The sequence below is a fragment of the Perognathus longimembris genome, chromosome 21, assembly GCF_023159225.1.
Source record: "Perognathus longimembris pacificus isolate PPM17 chromosome 21, ASM2315922v1, whole genome shotgun sequence".
NCBI lineage: Eukaryota > Metazoa > Chordata > Mammalia > Rodentia > Heteromyidae > Perognathus > Perognathus longimembris.
The window spans coordinates 920,772-938,661 of NC_063181.1; the positions used below are offsets into that span (position 1 = coordinate 920,772).

The following is a 17,890-nucleotide window of genomic DNA, read 5'->3' on the forward strand; positions in this document are numbered from 1 at the left end:
GGAAGGATCTTAGGAAACTTTTCTCCCCTTGAGAAGCCCTGAAGGGACAGGGAGACAGTGACTAAGTGGATCTGACTGCACACCAGCCCCAGGTCCCAGCCTCAGGCCCCTATTCTAAACTGGGGCCCCAGCCCCGGGCCCTCGTTCTGAGCTGGGCCCTGAAAGGCAGAGGCCGAGCCAGGAGGGTTCCTGTCCCTGGTGCAGAGCCCGTGCCTGGGTGGAGAGCCGCGTGGGAGGGAAGGGAGAAGCTCTGCTTGCTTCCGGTTCACTTGTCTGAGCCTCGGTTGCTCACCTGGACAAGGAGCTGAGCTGAGCGCAGCAGGCCTGGATCCCAGTGCACCGACAGCTCAGTGCACCCATAGCTCAGCTCACCTGGATCTCAGTGCACCCATAGCTCAGTGCACCCATAGCTCAGTGCACCCATAGCTCAGTGCACCCATAGCTCAGTGCACCCATAGCTCAGCTCACCTGGATCTCAGTGCACCCATAGCTCAGTGCACCCATAGCTCAGTGCACCCATAGCTCAGCTCACTTGGATCTCAGTGCACCCATAGCTCAGCTCACCTGGATCTCAGTGCACCCATAGCTCAGTGCACCCATAGCTCAGTGCACCCATAGCTCAGCTCACCTGGATCTCAGTGCACCCATAGCTCAGCTCACCTGGATCTCAGTGCACCGACAGCTCAGCTCACCTGGATCTCAGTGCACCCATAGCTCAGTGCACCCATAGCTCAGCTCACCTGGATCTCAGTGCACCCATAGCTCAGCCCACCTGGATCTCAGTGCACCCATAGCTCAGTGCACCGACAGCTCAGCTCACCTGGATCTCAGTGCACCCATAGCTCAGCTCACCTGGATCTCAGTGCACCCATAGCTCAGCTCACCTGGATCTCAGTGCACCCATAGCTCAGCTCACCTGGATCTCAGTGCACCCATAGCTCAGCTCACCTGGATCTCAGTGCACCCATAGCTCAGCTCACCTGGATCTCAGTGCACCCATAGCTCAGCTCACCTGGATCTCAGTGCACCCATAGCTCAGTGCACCGACAGCTCAGCTCACCTGGATCTCAGTGCACCCATAGCTCAGTGCACCGACAGCTCAGTGCACCCATAGCTCAGCTCACCTGGATCTCAGTGCACCCATAGCTCAGCTCACCTGGATCTCAGTGCACCCATAGCTCAGCTCACCTGGATCTCAGTGCACCCATAGCTCAGCTCACCTGGATCTCAGTGCACCCATAGCTCAGCTCACCTGGATCTCAGTGCACCGACAGCTCAGCTCACCTGGATCTCAGTGCACCCATAGCTCAGTGCACCCATAGCTCAGCTCACCTGGATCTCAGTGCACCCATAGCTCAGCTCACCTGGATCTCAGTGCACCCATAGCTCAGCTCACCTGGATCTCAGTGCACCCATAGCTCAGTGCACCGACAGCTCAGCTCACCTGGATCTCAGTGCACCCATAGCTCAGCTCACCTGGATCTCAGTGCACCCATAGCTCAGCTCACCTGGATCTCAGTGCACCCATAGCTCAGTGCACCGACAGCTCAGCTCACCTGGATCTCAGTGCACCCATAGCTCAGCTCACCTGGATCTCAGTGCACCCATAGCTCAGCTCACCTGGATCTCAGTGCACCCATAGCTCAGTGCACCCATAGCTCAGTGCACCGACAGCTCAGCTCACCTGGATCTCAGTGCACCCATAGCTCAGTGCACCCATAGCTCAGCTCACCTAGATCTCAGTGCACCCATAGCTCAGTGCACCCATAGCTCAGCTCACTTGGATCTCAGTGCACCCATAGCTCAGCTCACCTGGATCTCAGTGCACCCATAGCTCAGCTCACCTGGATCTCAGTGCACCCATAGCTCAGCTCACCTGGATCTCAGTGCACCCATAGCTCAGCTCACTTGGATCTCAGTGCACCCATAGCTCAGCTCACCTGGATCTCAGTGCACCCATAGCTCAGTGCACCTGGATCTCAGTGCACCCATAGCTCAGCTCACCTGGATCTCAGTGCACCCATAGCTCAGTGCACCCATAGCTCAGCTCACCTGGATCTCAGTGCACCCATAGCTCAGCTCACCTGGATCTCAGTGCACCCATAGCTCAGCTCACCTGGATCTCAGTGCACCCATAGCTCAGTGCACCGACAGCTCAGCTCACCTGGATCTCAGTGCACCCATAGCTCAGCTCACCTGGATCTCAGTGCACCCATAGCTCAGCTCACCTGGATCTCAGTGCACCCATAGCTCAGTGCACCGACAGCTCAGCTCACCTGGATCTCAGTGCACCCATAGCTCAGCTCACCTGGATCTCAGTGCACCCATAGCTCAGCTCACCTGGATCTCAGTGCACCCATAGCTCAGCTCACCTGGATCTCAGTGCACCCATAGCTCAGTGCACCCATAGCTCAGTGCACCGACAGCTCAGCTCACCTGGATCTCAGTGCACCCATAGCTCAGTGCACCCATAGCTCAGCTCACCTGGATCTCGGTGCACCGACAGCTCAGTGCACCCATAGCTCAGCTCACCTGGATCTCAGTGCACCCATAGCTCAGCTCACCTGGATCTCAGTGCACCCATAGCTCAGTGCACCGACAGCTCAGCTCACCTGGATCTCAGTGCACCCATAGCTCAGTGCACCGACAGCTCAGCTCACCTGGATCTCAGTGCACCCATAGCTCAGCTCACTTGGATCTCAGTGCACCCATAGCTCAGCTCACCTGGATCTCAGTGCACCCATAGCTCAGCTCACCTGGATCTCGGTGCACCGACAGCTCAGTGCACCCATAGCTCAGCTCACCTGGATCTCAGTGCACCCATAGCTCAGCTCACCTGGATCTCAGTGCACCCATAGCTCAGCTCACCTGGATCTCAGTGCACCCATAGCTCAGCTCACTTGGATCTCAGTGCACCCATAGCTCAGCTCACCTGGATCTCAGTGCACCCATAGCTCAGTGCACCCATAGCTCAGCTCACTTGGATCTCAGTGCACCCATAGCTGAGCTCACTTGGATCTCAGTGCACCCATAGCTCAGCTCACCTGGATCTCAGTGCACCCATAGCTCAGCTCACCTGGATCTCAGTGCACCCATAGCTCAGCTCACCTGGATCTCAGTGCACCCATAGCTCAGCTCACCTGGATCTCAGTGCACCCATAGCTCAGTGCACTGACAGCTCAGCTCACCTGGATCTCAGTGCACCCATAGCTCAGCTCACTTGGATCTCAGTGCACCCATAGCTCAGCTCACCTGGATCTCAGTGCACCCATAGCTCAGTGCACCTGGATCTCAGTGCACCCATAGCTCAGCTCACCTGGATCTCAGTGCACCCATAGCTCAGTGCACCGACAGCTCAGCTCACCTGGATCTCAGTGCACCCATAGCTCAGTGCACCTGGATCTCAGTGCACCCATAGCTCAGCTCACCTGGATCTCAGTGCACCCATAGCTCAGTGCACTGACAGCTCAGCTCACCTGGATCTCAGTGCACCCATAGCTCAGCTCACTTGGATCTCAGTGCACCCATAGCTCAGCTCACCTGGATCTCAGTGCACCCATAGCTCAGTGCACCGACAGCTCAGTGCACCCATAGCTCAGTGCACCGACAGCTCAGTGCGCCTCATGGCTGCAGTGGACCACTGGTCTCACAAGAGGCTGGAATGAGGGACTTAGGAGGTCTTTGGGTCCCAGCCTCGGTCTCTCAGGGAATTCTGCTTTACAATGTAGCACCTGTCACCCAGTTTGGATCTGGTGAAGGCAACGGGACACCTGCACGTCCAGCCCCGACCTCTGGCCTGACTGGGCCCCGATTTTGGTGGGAGTGCATTGGCTTTCTGGGTGTGAGTTGCCTCGGTGAGGCCAGCCCAAGGCTAGCCTGTACAAGGACGCGGCATGGATAGAAAGTTGGGCTGTCTGCACCTCAAAGCCCTTGCCTTTTGTGGGTGTCGCCCCTCAGCCACTTCCCAACCCCACCATGGTGTCACCCTGGCACCCAGGGTGGGCAGGTGACAGGACAAATGTGGGGATGGGCGTGACCGGTGGGCCTGGTGATGGCCCTCCTCGCTGACCGAGTCCCCTCGCGGACACGGCCCAGCACTGCCACTCTGGTCCCCATCGAATGTGACTCGCTTTCTACTTCCTGAAGCCAAAAATCACGCTCAAAATCTGCACAGGTGGAGGGCTTGACAGAAGGCTCGCTCTACGAGTTCAAAATCGCCGCCTTCAACCTGGCCGGGATTGGGCAGCCATCCGACCCCAGCGAGCACTTCAAGTGTGAAGCCTGGACTGCACCAGAGCCCGGTGAGCCACCGTGCCAGGCGACGCCACTCCTCTGTGGGCTGGGCACGCTCTCCGTGGGCTGGGCACCTCCTCTGTGGGCTGGGCACGCTCTCCGTGGGCTGGGCCCGCCCTCTGTGGGCTGGGCACACCCTCTGTGGGCTGAGCACGCCCTCTGTGGGTTGGGCACCTCCTCTGTGGGCTGGGCACACTCTCTGTGGGCTGGGCACCTCCTCTGTGGGCCGGGCACCTCCTCTGTGGGTCGGGCACCTCCTCTGTGGGTTGGGCACCTCCTCTGTGGGCCGGGCACACCCTCTGTGGGCCGGGCACCTCCTCTGTGGGCCGGGCACCTCCTCTGTGGGCCGGGCACCTCCTCTGTGGGCCGGGCACCTCCTCTGTGGGCCGGGCACACCCTCTGTGGGCCGGGCACCTCCTCTGTGGGCCGGGCACACCCTCTGTGGGCCGGGCACCTCCTCTGTGGGCCGGGCACGCTCTCTGTGGGCCGGGCACGCCCTCCGTGGGCTGGGCACCTCCTCTGTGGGCCGAGCACACTCTCTGTGGGCCGGGCACCTCCTCTGTGGGCCGGGCACCTCCTCTGTGGGCCGGGCACGCCCTCCGTGGGCTGGGCACCTCCTCTGTGGGCCGGGCACCTCCTCTGTGGGCCGGGCACACCCTCTGTGGGTTGGGCACCTCCTCTGTGGGCCGGGCACCTCCTCTGTGGGCCGGGCACACCCTCTGTGGGCCGGGCACCTCCTCTGTGGGCCGGGCACCTCCTCTGTGGGCTGGGCACGCCCTCCGTGGGCTGGGCACCTCCTCTGTGGGCTGGGCACCTCCTCTGTGGGCCGGGCACACCCTCTGTGGGTCGGGCACCTCCTCCGTGGGCTGGGCACACCCTCTGTGGGTCGGGCACCTCCTCCGTGGGCTGGGCACCTCCTCTGTGGGCTGGCTGCCTCCTCTGTGGGCTGGCCGCCTCCTCTGTGGGCCAGGCACACCCTCTGTGGGCTGGCTGCCTCCTCTGTGGGTTGTGCACCTCCTCCGTGGGCTGGGCACCTCCTCTGTGGGCTGTGCACCTCCTCCGTGGGCTGTGCACCTCCTCCGTGGGCTGGCTGCCTTCTCCGTGGGCTGGCCAGAGGGGCTCTGGGGTGGGCTGGACACTTCTTGTCTTTCCTCTGAGCAGGCTACCATCCATTTATTTTGAACTCTGAACCATAAAATGGCTTTCACAAACTCCCTAATAGGGGGCACCTGCTTTCTCTGTTCCTAGTTGTTCAGAAAACAAATAGAAAAGGCAGTGTGTTCGAGAGAGAAAATCCAAAAGTTGAAGCTGAAGAAACTCCTAGCTCAGGCTGTACTGTAGGTCCCTCAGCCTTCCCTCCCTTCCTCCCTTCCCTTCCCTTCCCTCCCTTCTTCCCTCCCTTCCCTTCCCTTCCCCCCCACATCTCTTCTCTCTTTCCCTCCCTTCTCCACACCCTTCTTTCTCTCTCTCTCTCTCCTCAGCTCTTTTCTTTTCCTACTTACCTTCAATTATTTTGGGCCCCTTAGGAAAGGAGCCAGATTGGAGGAGTCGGTGGGGTGTCCTGCGCCTCCCGCAGGCCCAGTGCAGAGTGGGCGCAGCACGCGTGGGCCCTGGTGTGCTCTAGTTGACCTGGTGGCCACGGGCCCCCTCCCTTACGTCACCATGCTCGTCTAGACCAGTGGGCTTTGTGGGTTCTGGAGCCCAGCACTGTGGCTGTGGTATCTGGCTGGGGTGGCATCGGAGAGCTCGGGGGGGGGGGGTTGGGGAGCCCCCAGCCTCTGCAGCATTTCTCTTTGATGTCTGCCGGGCCAAGAAGTGAGCCCTGAATTACTCTGGGCACACCACCATCATCCAGATGCCCAGTGGGGCTGCAGGAGCTCAAGCTGGCTCCCGGCGGCCCAGGGTCAGGCGGGAGGCCTCTGCCAGGCTGCAGTGGGCTCCGAGAAGTTGGGGTCTGGCGCGGCAAGTGCACGGTCCTGTGTTCTGTGTGGCCGTCAGGTCCCGCCTACGACCTGACCTTCTGTGAGGTGCGGGACACCTCGCTCGTGATGCTGTGGAAGGCCCCCGTGTACACAGGCAGCAGCCCCGTCTCGGGGTACCTCGTGGACTTCAAGGAGGAGGGTGCCGGTGAATGGACAACCGTGAACGAGGCAGCGACTCCCAACCGCTATTTGAAGGTGACTCGCTCCTCTGTGTGTGTTTTTAATCTGAAAGTGTTTTTGGTTCATGTAGCACAGGAGCGCACGTCCCCAGGTTCACGGTTGTGGTGGTACTGCAGAGCGGCCTTCCCACCAGGCCCCATGCTGAACGCACCCAGCTCCTGAGATTGCTAACACGAGCCTACTTGTGATGCACCACACACACACACACACACACACACACACGCATGTACCCACACCACATACGATACATGTTGTTCTATCCTCCTTTCACACATTTCTATTTTAACTCTTGCAACTTGCAAGCCACCGCGTCCCTTGTCTGTGTGCTGGGGGTTTGCTGGGCTGCCCGGGCTCTGACCCTCCTTGCGGTGTGTGCTGAGGTGTACTTTGCATGGAGAAGCCTGCTCTCCTGTCCTTCGAGGGAGGCTGCAGCGGGGCCACGCCCTGCTTCCCAGGGCCGGGACAGACCGCGCCGCAGCAGAGTGGTTGCACAATGGGAGGGAGGTCCTTTGGAGGACTCCAGCCATGACACAGATGCCCGTGTGCCCACACAAACACACAAGGAGAGATTTAATTCTGATGTGGCCACAGGATGCTTTTCCAGGTAACAGTCGTATTTAAATATTATTTAGTCCCACAGGACTATGTTAAGCATGGACACCAAACTGCAGCTAGTCAATAGGATTTAACCTTGCATTTTCTTCAGAGAACAAAGAGCGAACAAAGGAGACTCCTAGATCCGTTTGTTCCTGCAGGCGAGGCCCTGCATGGGTCTCCTTTGTTCCCTGTTGCTCCGGCTTTCTCCGTCTAGCTCTTCAACCAGAAACCCAAGCTTGTTCAGAGGAAAGGCGTGTTCCTCACGCAGCGTGGACGGTGTTCTCCCTCCTCATTTTCCTCTGTTGTTTCAAGGTGTGTGACCTGAAGCAGGGTCAGACCTACGTCTTCAGAGTCCGGGCGGTGAATGCCAGCGGGCCCGGGAAGCCCTCCGACGTGTCGGAGCCAGTGTTAGTGGAGGCCCGGCCAGGTGAGCCTGGGCCTTCCGCGCGGATGACAGAGATTACTGCGCGGCACTAATGGCGGGCAGTGAGCATGTGTGTGTGTGCAGCTTCGCTGGACGGCCGAGCTGAGCAGTGCCTCTTCCAGCCCCTGCTTTCTAAGAGACAGATTCTGACGGGCAGGTGCTGGGTCAGGTGACAGCAAACAGGGCAAACACCTCCATCTGAGCAGAAACCAAACAGCTGCCGTGGCGAGGGAGGCGCTGGTGCGGGCCCATTGCAGTGGCGGAGCCTGGCCGTGAGCGGATGGTCAGCCGAGCAGCTCCGGGCTTTCTAAGTGTGACGGACAGGCCAGGAGGCAGGCAGAGGCGTGATGACTGAACACAGCTGGCCAGGCCACCGTGCGTCCGCTGGCCCCGGGGAGTGTCTGGTCCTCTCATGGCTGTCATGGACAGACATGGTGGACATTGAAGTAGAAGTGATGATTCAACGAAAAATAAGCTCTCTGCCTGGGCCACCTCCTGTCCAAAAATAAACTCAGACGGAGGACGCGGTGTGCCTGAGGTTCCCGGCTTCTCATCCGCAGGTACCAAGGAGATCAGCGCTGGTGTGGACGAGCAGGGTGACATCTACCTGGAGTTTGACTGCCAGGAAATGACCGACGCCTCCCTGTTCACGTGGTGCAAGTCCTACGAGGAGATCGCCGACCAGGACAGGTTCAGGGTCCACACGGAGGGCGATCAGTAAGTCACCCCGGAACTGGGCGCCGCGAACCCCAGGGAGCAGCAGACAGAAGCGACTAACCCCTCCTCTCTTCTTCGTTTTCAGCTCACGGCTGTACTTTAAGACTCCAGATAAAGTGGACGTGGGGACATACTCTGTGTCTGTGAGCGACACGGAGGGGGTGTCCTCCAGCTTTGTGTTGGATGAAGAAGGTGAGAGCATCCGGGCACTCGCCCATCGGCGTTACCGCTTCCATGCCCACCTCTTCAGTCGCACCTCTTCCACACAAGCTTTTAACCCAAGCTTTTGGCCACGCACAGTGAACAGTCTGGGGACTGCTGTGCTGTGGTCTGCAGCAAGTGGTATATTAACAACAACAACAACAATGAAAACAGAACCCTGGACCCACCGTGGGGCACACACAGGCCTCCCCCAGCAAGGTGGCCCTGGGACGATGTGGAGTGCAGAGGTGTTTGATGGAGCTGGGGAGGCTGGGACGCCCGCTCGGGCGGGTGCACAGATCTGAGCTCACGGGCACATGGTGTGAGGTAGGGGGCGGGTCCTGGAACCACAGAGTCTCGTGGCGTCTCTCCAGCCTGCCTGGCCCCTCTGCTCTTCCTGTCAGCCCGGTGAGAGGTCTGAGGTAGGGAGGAACCAGAAGCCGAGTTCCCGCAGAGGAGGTGAGAGTCGTGTGGAGCCATGCCCGGCTGTGGTTGAGATGGGGTCTCGTGAGCTTTTGGCTAGAGTTGAACCGTGTTCTCCTGATATTTGCCCCCTCGATTAGTTGGAATTATGGGCATGAGCCACCAGGAAATCTAACTGGGAAAGCCATTTCTCACAGCCAAACCAAACCCCAGGGGGAGTTTACACTTGGTTAGAAAGAAATCTGTCTTCCTTTTTCAGTTCTGAGAAGTATGTTCACACCTGCCGTTATAACCATCACCTAATTTCTGAGTTCTAATGCTAGGAGGGGAAACGTGAAGGAGGGAAGGAAGGAAGGGAAAGAAGAAAGGGAAGGAAGACATAAGGAAGTTACTAAGGAGAGAAGAACGCGAAGGAAGGAAGCACAGAAGGAACGGGGGAGGAACTGAGGCATGGCTTAGAGCTCTAGCTTTTCTCAGCTGGCTGAGAACTTTCTCCGGTTTTCCATTTCCCGGTGGGAAGGAGCCACAGCGAGGGCTGGGGTGGTGAGCGGAATGTGGTTTTACTCTAACAAAACCGAAGGAGGACGGGTGGAAGGGAAGGACGCTCCGGCAGGCAGGCCAGCTTTCGTAAAGAACTCCGAGGAGTGGCTGAGGGACCGGCTGGCCTCGCTCGGGGAGAGGAGCCCTTGACGGGTGGCTGAAGACCCCCGGGTTCCAGGGCTGTGCGGCCCCGCCTGCCCCAGCCCCAGCCCTGCCTTGCTCTGCCCTCCTTCCTTCCTTCCTGGGCTCTGTCTCCACCATGTTCCCTTATCATATGGGCCAACGATATGGTGGTGCTGCCGCCAAACACCTCTCTTTCTATTCATTTATTTAGTAGTCATGATTACTGTAAGGTTCGCTGAGAAGGAAGCCTGCCACGTGGTCCGGGAGAAAGGAGTCCATTGGGGGGAGAGCAAACTGCCAGCCCACGCAAGATGGAGGCATGGGGAGACGGGGGGGGGGGGGAGGAAGAAGGGAAGAAGGAAAGGGAGAAAGGCAGGAGAGAGGGCCGGGCGGATGGGATGTGACCCCAGAGAGGGAGGAGGTGACCGGCATCCGCACGGAGCCCTCCCGGGGTGGGCCTTACAATCACCTTTCGTTACACAAAGGACTTGCTTGTTCACAAAGCCGCTTGTGAATACAGTAAATCTTGGTGTCACCGCTTTCAACCCCGCTCTTGTTCAGCTTTGCTGTTGTTCACACACTTTTGAACGTCCAGCTCAAAACCCACCAAAGCACTGTTTTTCCCTTTAATTTTAGAGCTTGAGCGTCTGATGGCGCTGAGCCACGAGATAAAGAACCCCAGTAAGTATGCACGGCACAGGCGCACTAAGGCCTTGGGGGGGGGGGGTGCTCTGCAGGGCTTTGGGGGAGGAGGGTGGCCTCCCTCGGGCCCGTACCTGCCCATCGCGGCACCTGCGAGCTCACACCTGGACCCGGGGACCTGCACCCCATCCAGGAGAAGCACCTGTCGGGCATGATGCCCAGCTGCTGAACTGCACCGAGCTTGGGAAAAGCACGCCCATCTCCAGCGGCTGACTGGGTCCAGAAAGCTCCCGGAGAGCCAGGGCTGTGGGGCTTTGAACAAAGCGACCGGCTGACTCAAGCCGGTTTCTGTAATGCAGCAAGTGCCCCCCGACTTTCATGTTCCCCGAGAGCTTAGCAGGCGGGCCTGGGGCCTGGGGCCTGGGGCCTGGGGCCTGGGGCCTACTATCTGTGGCCTGGGGTCTGGGGCCTGGGGCCTACTATCTGGGGCCTGGGGCCTGGGGCCTGGCGTGCCCCTGCAGGACCCAGCCCTTCTTCCTCCCAAGCTTTCCGCACCACTGAGTGGCGGCTTCTTTCCCCACAGCCATCCCTCTCAAGTCCGAGTTAGCCTATGAGATCTTCGAGAAGGGCCAGGTTCGCTTCTGGCTCCAGGCCGAGCACCTGTCCCCGGACGCCAGCTTCCGCTTCGTTATTAATGACAGGGAAGTCTCTGACAGCGAGGTGAGTTGTGACTGAGCTGGGAGTGCTGGGCGGGCCGGGCCCCCAGGTGGGCGGCACCCCGTGAGAGATTTAAGGGTGCGGAAGGCGGTGGGTTCTGGCGGTGTTCCGCGGGGCGGGAGGGTCAGGAGTCCCCGGGGGCCACTGACGCAGGGACCCGCGGAGGCATGAGGAGTGGCTAGCTGTGGTTTGGTGACCCCGAGCCCGACTCGGGGCAGCCTTCGGGTGAAGGGGGATGTGCCCTGGGCCGGTCAGGCTGTGTGTTCTTGTAGTGGGCTTAAGGCTGGCGTGGCTCTGTTGTGGGGAACTCTGCTCTGTCCGTAGCCCCAGAGCCAGGTGGGGAGAAAATACCTGCAGACCCCTGGGCCTCCCGGTGCCCCCTGGGGTGGTGGATGGGACCTACAGGAAGGAAGCAGTAGAGCCGAAAAAATGCATAATATTCCGTGGCCCAGCACTTCCACTCTCGTTCCACTTTTAGTACTTTTTTCCTTCAGACAAGCTCTTGCTAGGTGGCCTCGGCTGGCTTTGATCTCACAGTTCTCCTGTCTGGGTCTCGCAGTGCCGGCACTGCAGCCAGTACCCACGGGGCGCGCATTCTGCATCTCACTGTGTACGATGAACCCCCAGATAACCGCCAACCTCCCCTGGGGGCTGTGGGATGTTTGGGAGGGCGCTGCCTATATTTATGTAGCTATGCGTCCTGTTGATCAATGATCGCACCCCGAGGGGGACTCCGCACGCCACCCCGAGCGGCCTGGGGGGTCTTCCAGCCTCGAGTGTCTCTCCCTGTTGTGTTCACTTGCCCTCGATGCCCAGGGGTGCTGCCGGCCTAGGTCGCCCGCCTCGGTCCTGATCACATACACGTAGCTGGAGCTCGGACCGGCGGGGCTGCTCTGGGAGAGCCACCCGCCCCCGGTCAGCGCCGACGGCCTGTGCTCAGCCCAGCCCTTGGTCCGGGAGGACGTGGCGGAGCTCGGCGGGTGGACCCTGCCCGTCACAGTCAGTGCGCGTGCGGGGCAGGGTGAGGTGGACATCCCGTGGAAATCACGGCACGCTCCAGTCCTGCACAGGGGTGGGCCGTCCTGAGGAGGAAAGGGTGCGTCTCTCCGGGGTGAGAGGTCGTGGTGTGCACGCAGGGTGAGAGGTCGTGGTGTGCACGCAGGGTGGGGGCCGGCATCGATCGTGGCGTCGCTCCGAGACATCTCTGAGCAGAGGTCGTGCTGTGAAATGCGTTGGAGTTTAAAGTGGTGGTATCTTATTTGCAGAGCACCTTGTCACGGCCATTCCCCACCTGCTGTGGTAAAAGATCTTGCTTTAGAAACGGTGTCATCACGAATCTTTTGGAATATGGCCACTCTGTTTCACGTGTGTAATTGGCAGTCCGCGGGTGACTTTCACACGTGAAGGTTGACGCTGCTCTGTGAAAGTCACGCGAAAGTTGGCTGTGACGGCAGTCGTGAGATCGCCGGGCTTCATCTGGCTGCATCGCATCGTATCGGGAAGACTAATTATTTTCTAAAACCTCCCCAGACGCTGCCGTGCAGTGGCAATGGCAAGGCTTGCGGTGCGGGACTGCGGGGCTCTGGGCCGGGGAGGACCGCGTCTTTGGTTTCCGGGAGCCGATGAGAGTCAGGTCCTGTGGCTTCTCCTCTGCGTATTCTGAAGTGAGCACCGAGGCCCGTGAACGAGGACAGGGCGTTTGTCTGGAAGTTTCTCTGACTATTCTCGGAACCAGAGGCAGCTGGGGACCGGCTCTGGCTCGTTCACTCGCGGGGGGTCGGCCCCCTGCCTGGGGGCTGGGGCGGGAGGATTGACGGAGCGTCTGGGGAGGGGGCGCGTGGCTGCCGCTGATTCCGCTGGGGAAGGGAAGGTTCTGTTCTCCACGCGCGCCCCCGGCCCTGCGCTGCCCAACCTTCTCCGTGGCAGCCACCCCAGTTCCCTCTCCCAAGCCCGAGATCTTACGCAAGTCACGGGCTGGAGTACGTGGACAAACACTGGGATTTCTTTTTACACGTTATCTTTAAGTAGCTGTGCGAGGGGTTTTAATTTGACATGCTGGTTTACGAGTACAAAGCATTTTGATCGTCCCGCCTTTTATCCTTCAATACCAGATTTCTAGCTAAAATGAGGTGTGTGTGTGTGTGTGTGTGTGTGTGTGTGTGTGTGTGTGTGTGTGTGTGTGAGAGTCTGGGGAGAGTAGGGCAGGCTTCATTCACTTAAAGCTGGAAGTCATAGAGATTTCCAGACACTGAGACTCTCTGGGAAGCCCTGGGGACGTGGCTTCCGTCTTGTCTTCCTCTCCGTGCACAGCGGCAGTGATTCCGCGTCGTGCTTGGTGAATTTGTACCACAGCCACGAGACTCCGGGGCAGAAAGGCACAGCACGAGCCCTGCCCCAGATGGGGCATCGGAGAGCTGGAGAGAGACAACCTCAGTCAGAAGCCGAAGGGAAGAATACGGGATGGAGGGCACGTTAGGACAGTCGGGGAATCCTTTCAGGAGAAGCAGAGGTTTGGAAAAGGTGCTATGGGGATATCACCCACAGCAGAGCAAGCCGGCCGCTCCTGGGCTTCCTCTCCGAGCCTGGCAGCGTGTGTGGTCATGGGTATTTATTGCTAGTTCAGGTGCTCTGTTAGGCACCTGGTGGTCGCAGAGATGAGGAAGGCTCGGCCCCGCTTTCCTGCGTCTGGCGGGAAAGGAAGTCGATGAGGGTGCCTGGCCCCCGCGGAGCGTCGACGTGGGCCCTGCTCAGCTGTGGGCCCTGCTCAGCTGACTTCCCTTCCCGGCGCCCTCCCGGGCTGGGTCTGAGTTCGGGATCGATCGGGCGGGGCCGGTGTGGCTCACGTTCGTCTGCCCCGGGACGGCCCGCTGTCGGCTCCGAGCTCCCCGCCGCTCGGGACAGACGGGCTGTGGGGTCGCCAGCCGGCTGCTCTCCCGGTAGCGCCTCGCACCAGCCGGCCCTCGGTTCCTGCTCGGGCTGTGTCCCACGCACGCTGACGCCTGACGCCCGTCCTCCGCAGCGTGTGTTCTGCTGGGAGCGTCCTGGGGCTCGTGCTCCCCACGCGGGCCCAGTGCTGCACACAATGGAGTTTGCAAGTTTGTGTTCGGTGGTGGCGTCACTCAGTGTTTTAGGTGACTGAATTTCGGCTGTCTGTGTACCACCATTCCTTAAGATACGGTCGCAGATTCAGCCGTTACATGGGGAGGAAAAAAATCATTATTTACTTGTCCATGTCCTCCCTCTCTTGCAGACACACAGAATTAAATGTGACAAATCAACCGGCCTTATTGAGATGGTAATGGATCGCTTTACTATCGAAAACGAAGGCACCTACACTGTGCAGATTCAAGACGGGAATGCGAAAAATCAATCTTCGCTAGTCCTTATCGGAGATGGTATGCTGGACCGAACTATTTACGTGCCCATAAAAATAATTAGAAGAAACTTCTCTTGACTGGAGAGAAGCAGATGTATTTCCTCTCTTCTTTTTTTTTTTTTGAATGTTGCATTTAGCATTCAAGGCTGTTCTAGAAGAGGCGGAATTTCAAAGGAAAGAATTCCTCAGGAAGCAAGGTGAGAACCCCACTTGCCGTGCTCTGCTACCGTGACACACAGAGTTGCTTGGATATTTGTTGGAAGCAGACCCTGCAGCACCCTGGTGACTTAGAAAGCATGTAAAATGGTCCAACGCGTTGCCATTTCCAGCGGGGGGGGGTGTTGCTCTTTCTGTTCCCACTATGTTCTAGTCTTGCGTCTGACTTCAGTAGCTTCTCGCCCTATAGTTTTACATTCACATTTCCTGTCATTGTCTCATCAAGGCGGTGACCCACTGGCCGGCTCTGAGCAGATGGCTGAGTAACTGGACTCTTTCGAGAGACAGCTCTTCCCAAACACACATTTCTTCCAGTTCTCCCTTACTGAACACACTTGGAGAATTCCACGAAGTGTACCAGACGTATTTGTGCATTCCCCGTTTGCAGTCATTCAGCTCCACCAGACCTTGTCTCCCGCCGGGCATGGCGGTGTGGGCTGGGCACGTCTTTGCCTCCACGCTCCCAGTGCCCGGGCTGCTCCTCTGAGCTCTCCCGGCCCCCGCCAGGGGAATTCCACGCGCTACCCAAGCCCACCTTGTGGAATGTATTCATGCCACAGAAAGCACTACATACGTTCTCCGTATGTTTGTGTTGAATGAGATAGTGGTATTACTATGGCTTCCCTTTACATTTATCATAAATACAAATGATAAAGCTTTTTGAGAATCACTAATCCATTTCCTAAAAGTGGCTAGGTTGAGCTGTCCTTTCTTCTTCTTCTTCTTTCTATTAATGCTCTTTCTTTAGAGGCCTCTATGTACCGTCTGGTGGATGTTGGGTTAGACACATATGCCTTGGGAAAGAATACAATGGTTTCAGTGGACTTTTAGCTGGAGAGCAGTGGCCCAGATATGCGCTAGCAGGAGAAGCAGGCCCGGCGGGAGAAGCAGGCCCGGCGGGAGAAGCAGGCCCGGTGGGAGAAGCAGGCCCAGCAGGAAACTGGTGTCGATGTCATTGTCATTGTGGCCATGATGTGTATCTCAGTTTCATCCTGCAGAGCATAAGGAAATGACGAATGCGTATACGCACATCATCACGCGTGTGCGTGTCTTTCACATCTAGGCGGTGTGGACCTCTCCATTCATGTCACTTCAGACCCCGTTTCCCTCCCTAGGCCCTCACTTTGCTGAGTATTTGCGCTGGGATGTCACAGACGAATGTGAAGTCCGTCTCGTCTGTAAGGTGAGGGACCCGTTCCCGGGGGGGGGGGGAGGTGGGGGAGGGGGGAGGGACCAGAGGCCTCGCTGTGTCAGGGCGGGGGCTGCAGGGCCGCGGTGCTCGGGCCGCGCGCACGTGATGAGGGTGCTGTTCCCTGGGCACGACCCAGGCACCAGAGCGGCTTTTGGGTTGAGGGAACTTGGTATCGTCAGGCATTCGTTGCTTGTCCATCCTTTAGGAAGTGATTGCAGCGTTGGACGTGTTCAGGGAGATCCAAAGGTGGCTTAGTTTATAAAGATAAATGCTTAGCATCTTAGCAAGTGGATTCTTGAGAAGTTGTGCCAAATAAAATGATGAGAAGGCCTCCCTGGGAGATTAAGGGGTGTTTGGGGAAAAGGACACACCCCGAGCTCTGTTTTAGTAATTCAGCAGTGAGATCAGCTTTGATCATCGCTAAGCTGCAGTGGAAGTGACAAACCTTTCGTTTACCGAGACGCGGCTCCGTGCCTGTCCCCCCACGTCCCCGCAGGGGAGACTGGCCCGAGCAGGGATCACCAGGGCAGCCCCAGTGGACGGGAGGGCGTGGAAGGGCTGGGCCGTGTCCCCCAGGGGAGGAGAGCAGGGCCCAGGGGGCCGGGCCACTGCCAACGCCAGCTCCGAGGGGCCCAGGCGACCCACGAAGGGCGCGCGGAGCCTGCTGGCTGAGCTGGGGGCTGCAGCGGCGGCCGGGGCGAAGCCCCAGGGGTGGGGCAGGGCGGTGCGGCACTGGCTGAGTACTGACCGTGTCTCGCGTGGGTCCCAGGGCGGCACGGGGCGTTTACAGGATGAAAGGAACCTTCCCCCGGCTCCCCCGGCCATCGTCAGCGCTGGAAATTCACTTGTGATCTCCTGTTCACGCCCTTCCTTTTAGTGAGCGCTTAGGGATAAAGCTTTGACTCGTAAAATCCCCATCGTTGTCATACATTAATTATGGAAAAATGCTTAGATTTGTTTTTTGGTAGTGAGTAGTTCATTTCTGTGTTCCTATGTTCAGAAGGAAGATGGAGGAATGCTTGTGAGAGGAGAGAAGTTTCCTTGCAGAGGGGTTAGGAAGTGAGAGACTCGAGCAGGTCTCGGCTCCGCAGACGAGGCGCAGTGGGGTTCACGGGGGAGGGAGCGCCCGGGCTGAGGAGGGAGGCTGCCTGCGGGCTCTGCCTGTGCGTCGGGAGAAGAGCCGTTTTCTCAAGCGATGCGCGTGCAGGTCTCCAGTCGGGGGAGCACCGCAGACAGGGGAGCACCGCAGAGCTGGGTTTGCTGGGGGGCTGCGTCTTGGAGCTCAGGCGAAGGGCGGCTCTTGGGTTTTCCTCTTTCCTGACTCTGGCACCAGGCACCCGGACCCCAGGGTGGGGTGAGAGGTTAGCGTGTGGCCTCTGGGGACCTGATGGCCCCCCAGGGGTGCAGAACTACGTATAAGCACTCAAAGGAACCCCGGATTCCCTGACTTCTGGTGCTCATAAATCCTTGGACACAAGTATTAGAGAGATTAGATAAGTAGGACCTGAGATGCAAATATTTTGCAATTTATTACTCTCGTCAGTCCTGCGATTCTGATTCTGTCTTCTGACATCACTTTCTTTAAATTTAAGGATACTGGGGTAGATGAGCATTTTAAGGTTTATTATTTACATGGAAAAATATCTGGAGAATAACATATGAGGGAATATATTCATGTTACCACTTTATGGAAAGCCATTTTGAAAAAAAGAAACGTGCAAGAGAAACCTTGGTCATAGAGAGAGAGAGAGAATAGAAACGGGCGCGACGCCAGGCCTGGGGTCTGCGTCCTGAGGGTTTTCCTCGTCCAGGAGCCTGAATGACGCCCACAGTGCACTTGGGATTTCTGCTCTGCAGGTCGCGAACACCAAGAGAGAGACGGTCTTCAAGTGGCTCAAGGATGACGTTCTGCATGACACAGAGACACCGCCCGACCTGGAGCGAGGGGTCTGCGAGCTGCTCATACCGAAGGTACGGCGCGCGGGGGGGGGGGGGGGGCGCGGCCACGCAGCCCCACGAGGAAGTGGCTGCCTTGCTTGCGGGGAAGAGGGCGTCAGTGCCGGGGGCCCGTTGCGGCACAGCACCCAGCTCACGCAGATGGGCCCTGTGCCTTATTTGTAGCTGTCCAAGAAGGACCACGGTGAATACAAGGCGACCTTGAAAGACGACAGAGGTCAAGATGTGTCTGTCCTTGAAATAGCAGGCCAAGGTAAATGCGGCCTTCTTTGTCCTCCTGCACACAGTTCCCCAGTGTGGGCCACACCGCG

At 58.5% G+C, this 17,890-nt stretch overlaps 1 protein-coding gene across 2 annotated transcripts in view; it reads left to right on the plus strand.

Annotated features, from left to right (window-relative positions):
* The window catches only part of Myom2 (myomesin 2), a 60,463-nt gene that overhangs the window by 32,224 nt on the left and 10,349 nt on the right, over positions 1 to 17,890 (plus strand). For both annotated transcript variants that reach the window (XM_048330705.1, XM_048330704.1), the window contains exons 19-30: positions 4,175 to 4,301; positions 6,292 to 6,470; positions 7,365 to 7,479; positions 8,037 to 8,193; positions 8,279 to 8,385; positions 10,117 to 10,161; positions 10,706 to 10,842; positions 14,090 to 14,234; positions 14,353 to 14,412; positions 15,547 to 15,614; positions 17,481 to 17,594; positions 17,745 to 17,832. In XM_048330705.1, the coding sequence (XP_048186662.1) occupies positions 4,175 to 4,301; positions 6,292 to 6,470; positions 7,365 to 7,479; positions 8,037 to 8,193; positions 8,279 to 8,385; positions 10,117 to 10,161; positions 10,706 to 10,842; positions 14,090 to 14,234; positions 14,353 to 14,412; positions 15,547 to 15,614; positions 17,481 to 17,594; positions 17,745 to 17,832 (1,342 nt within the window). The remainder of the gene's footprint in view (positions 1 to 4,174; positions 4,302 to 6,291; positions 6,471 to 7,364; positions 7,480 to 8,036; positions 8,194 to 8,278; positions 8,386 to 10,116; positions 10,162 to 10,705; positions 10,843 to 14,089; positions 14,235 to 14,352; positions 14,413 to 15,546; positions 15,615 to 17,480; positions 17,595 to 17,744; positions 17,833 to 17,890) is intronic.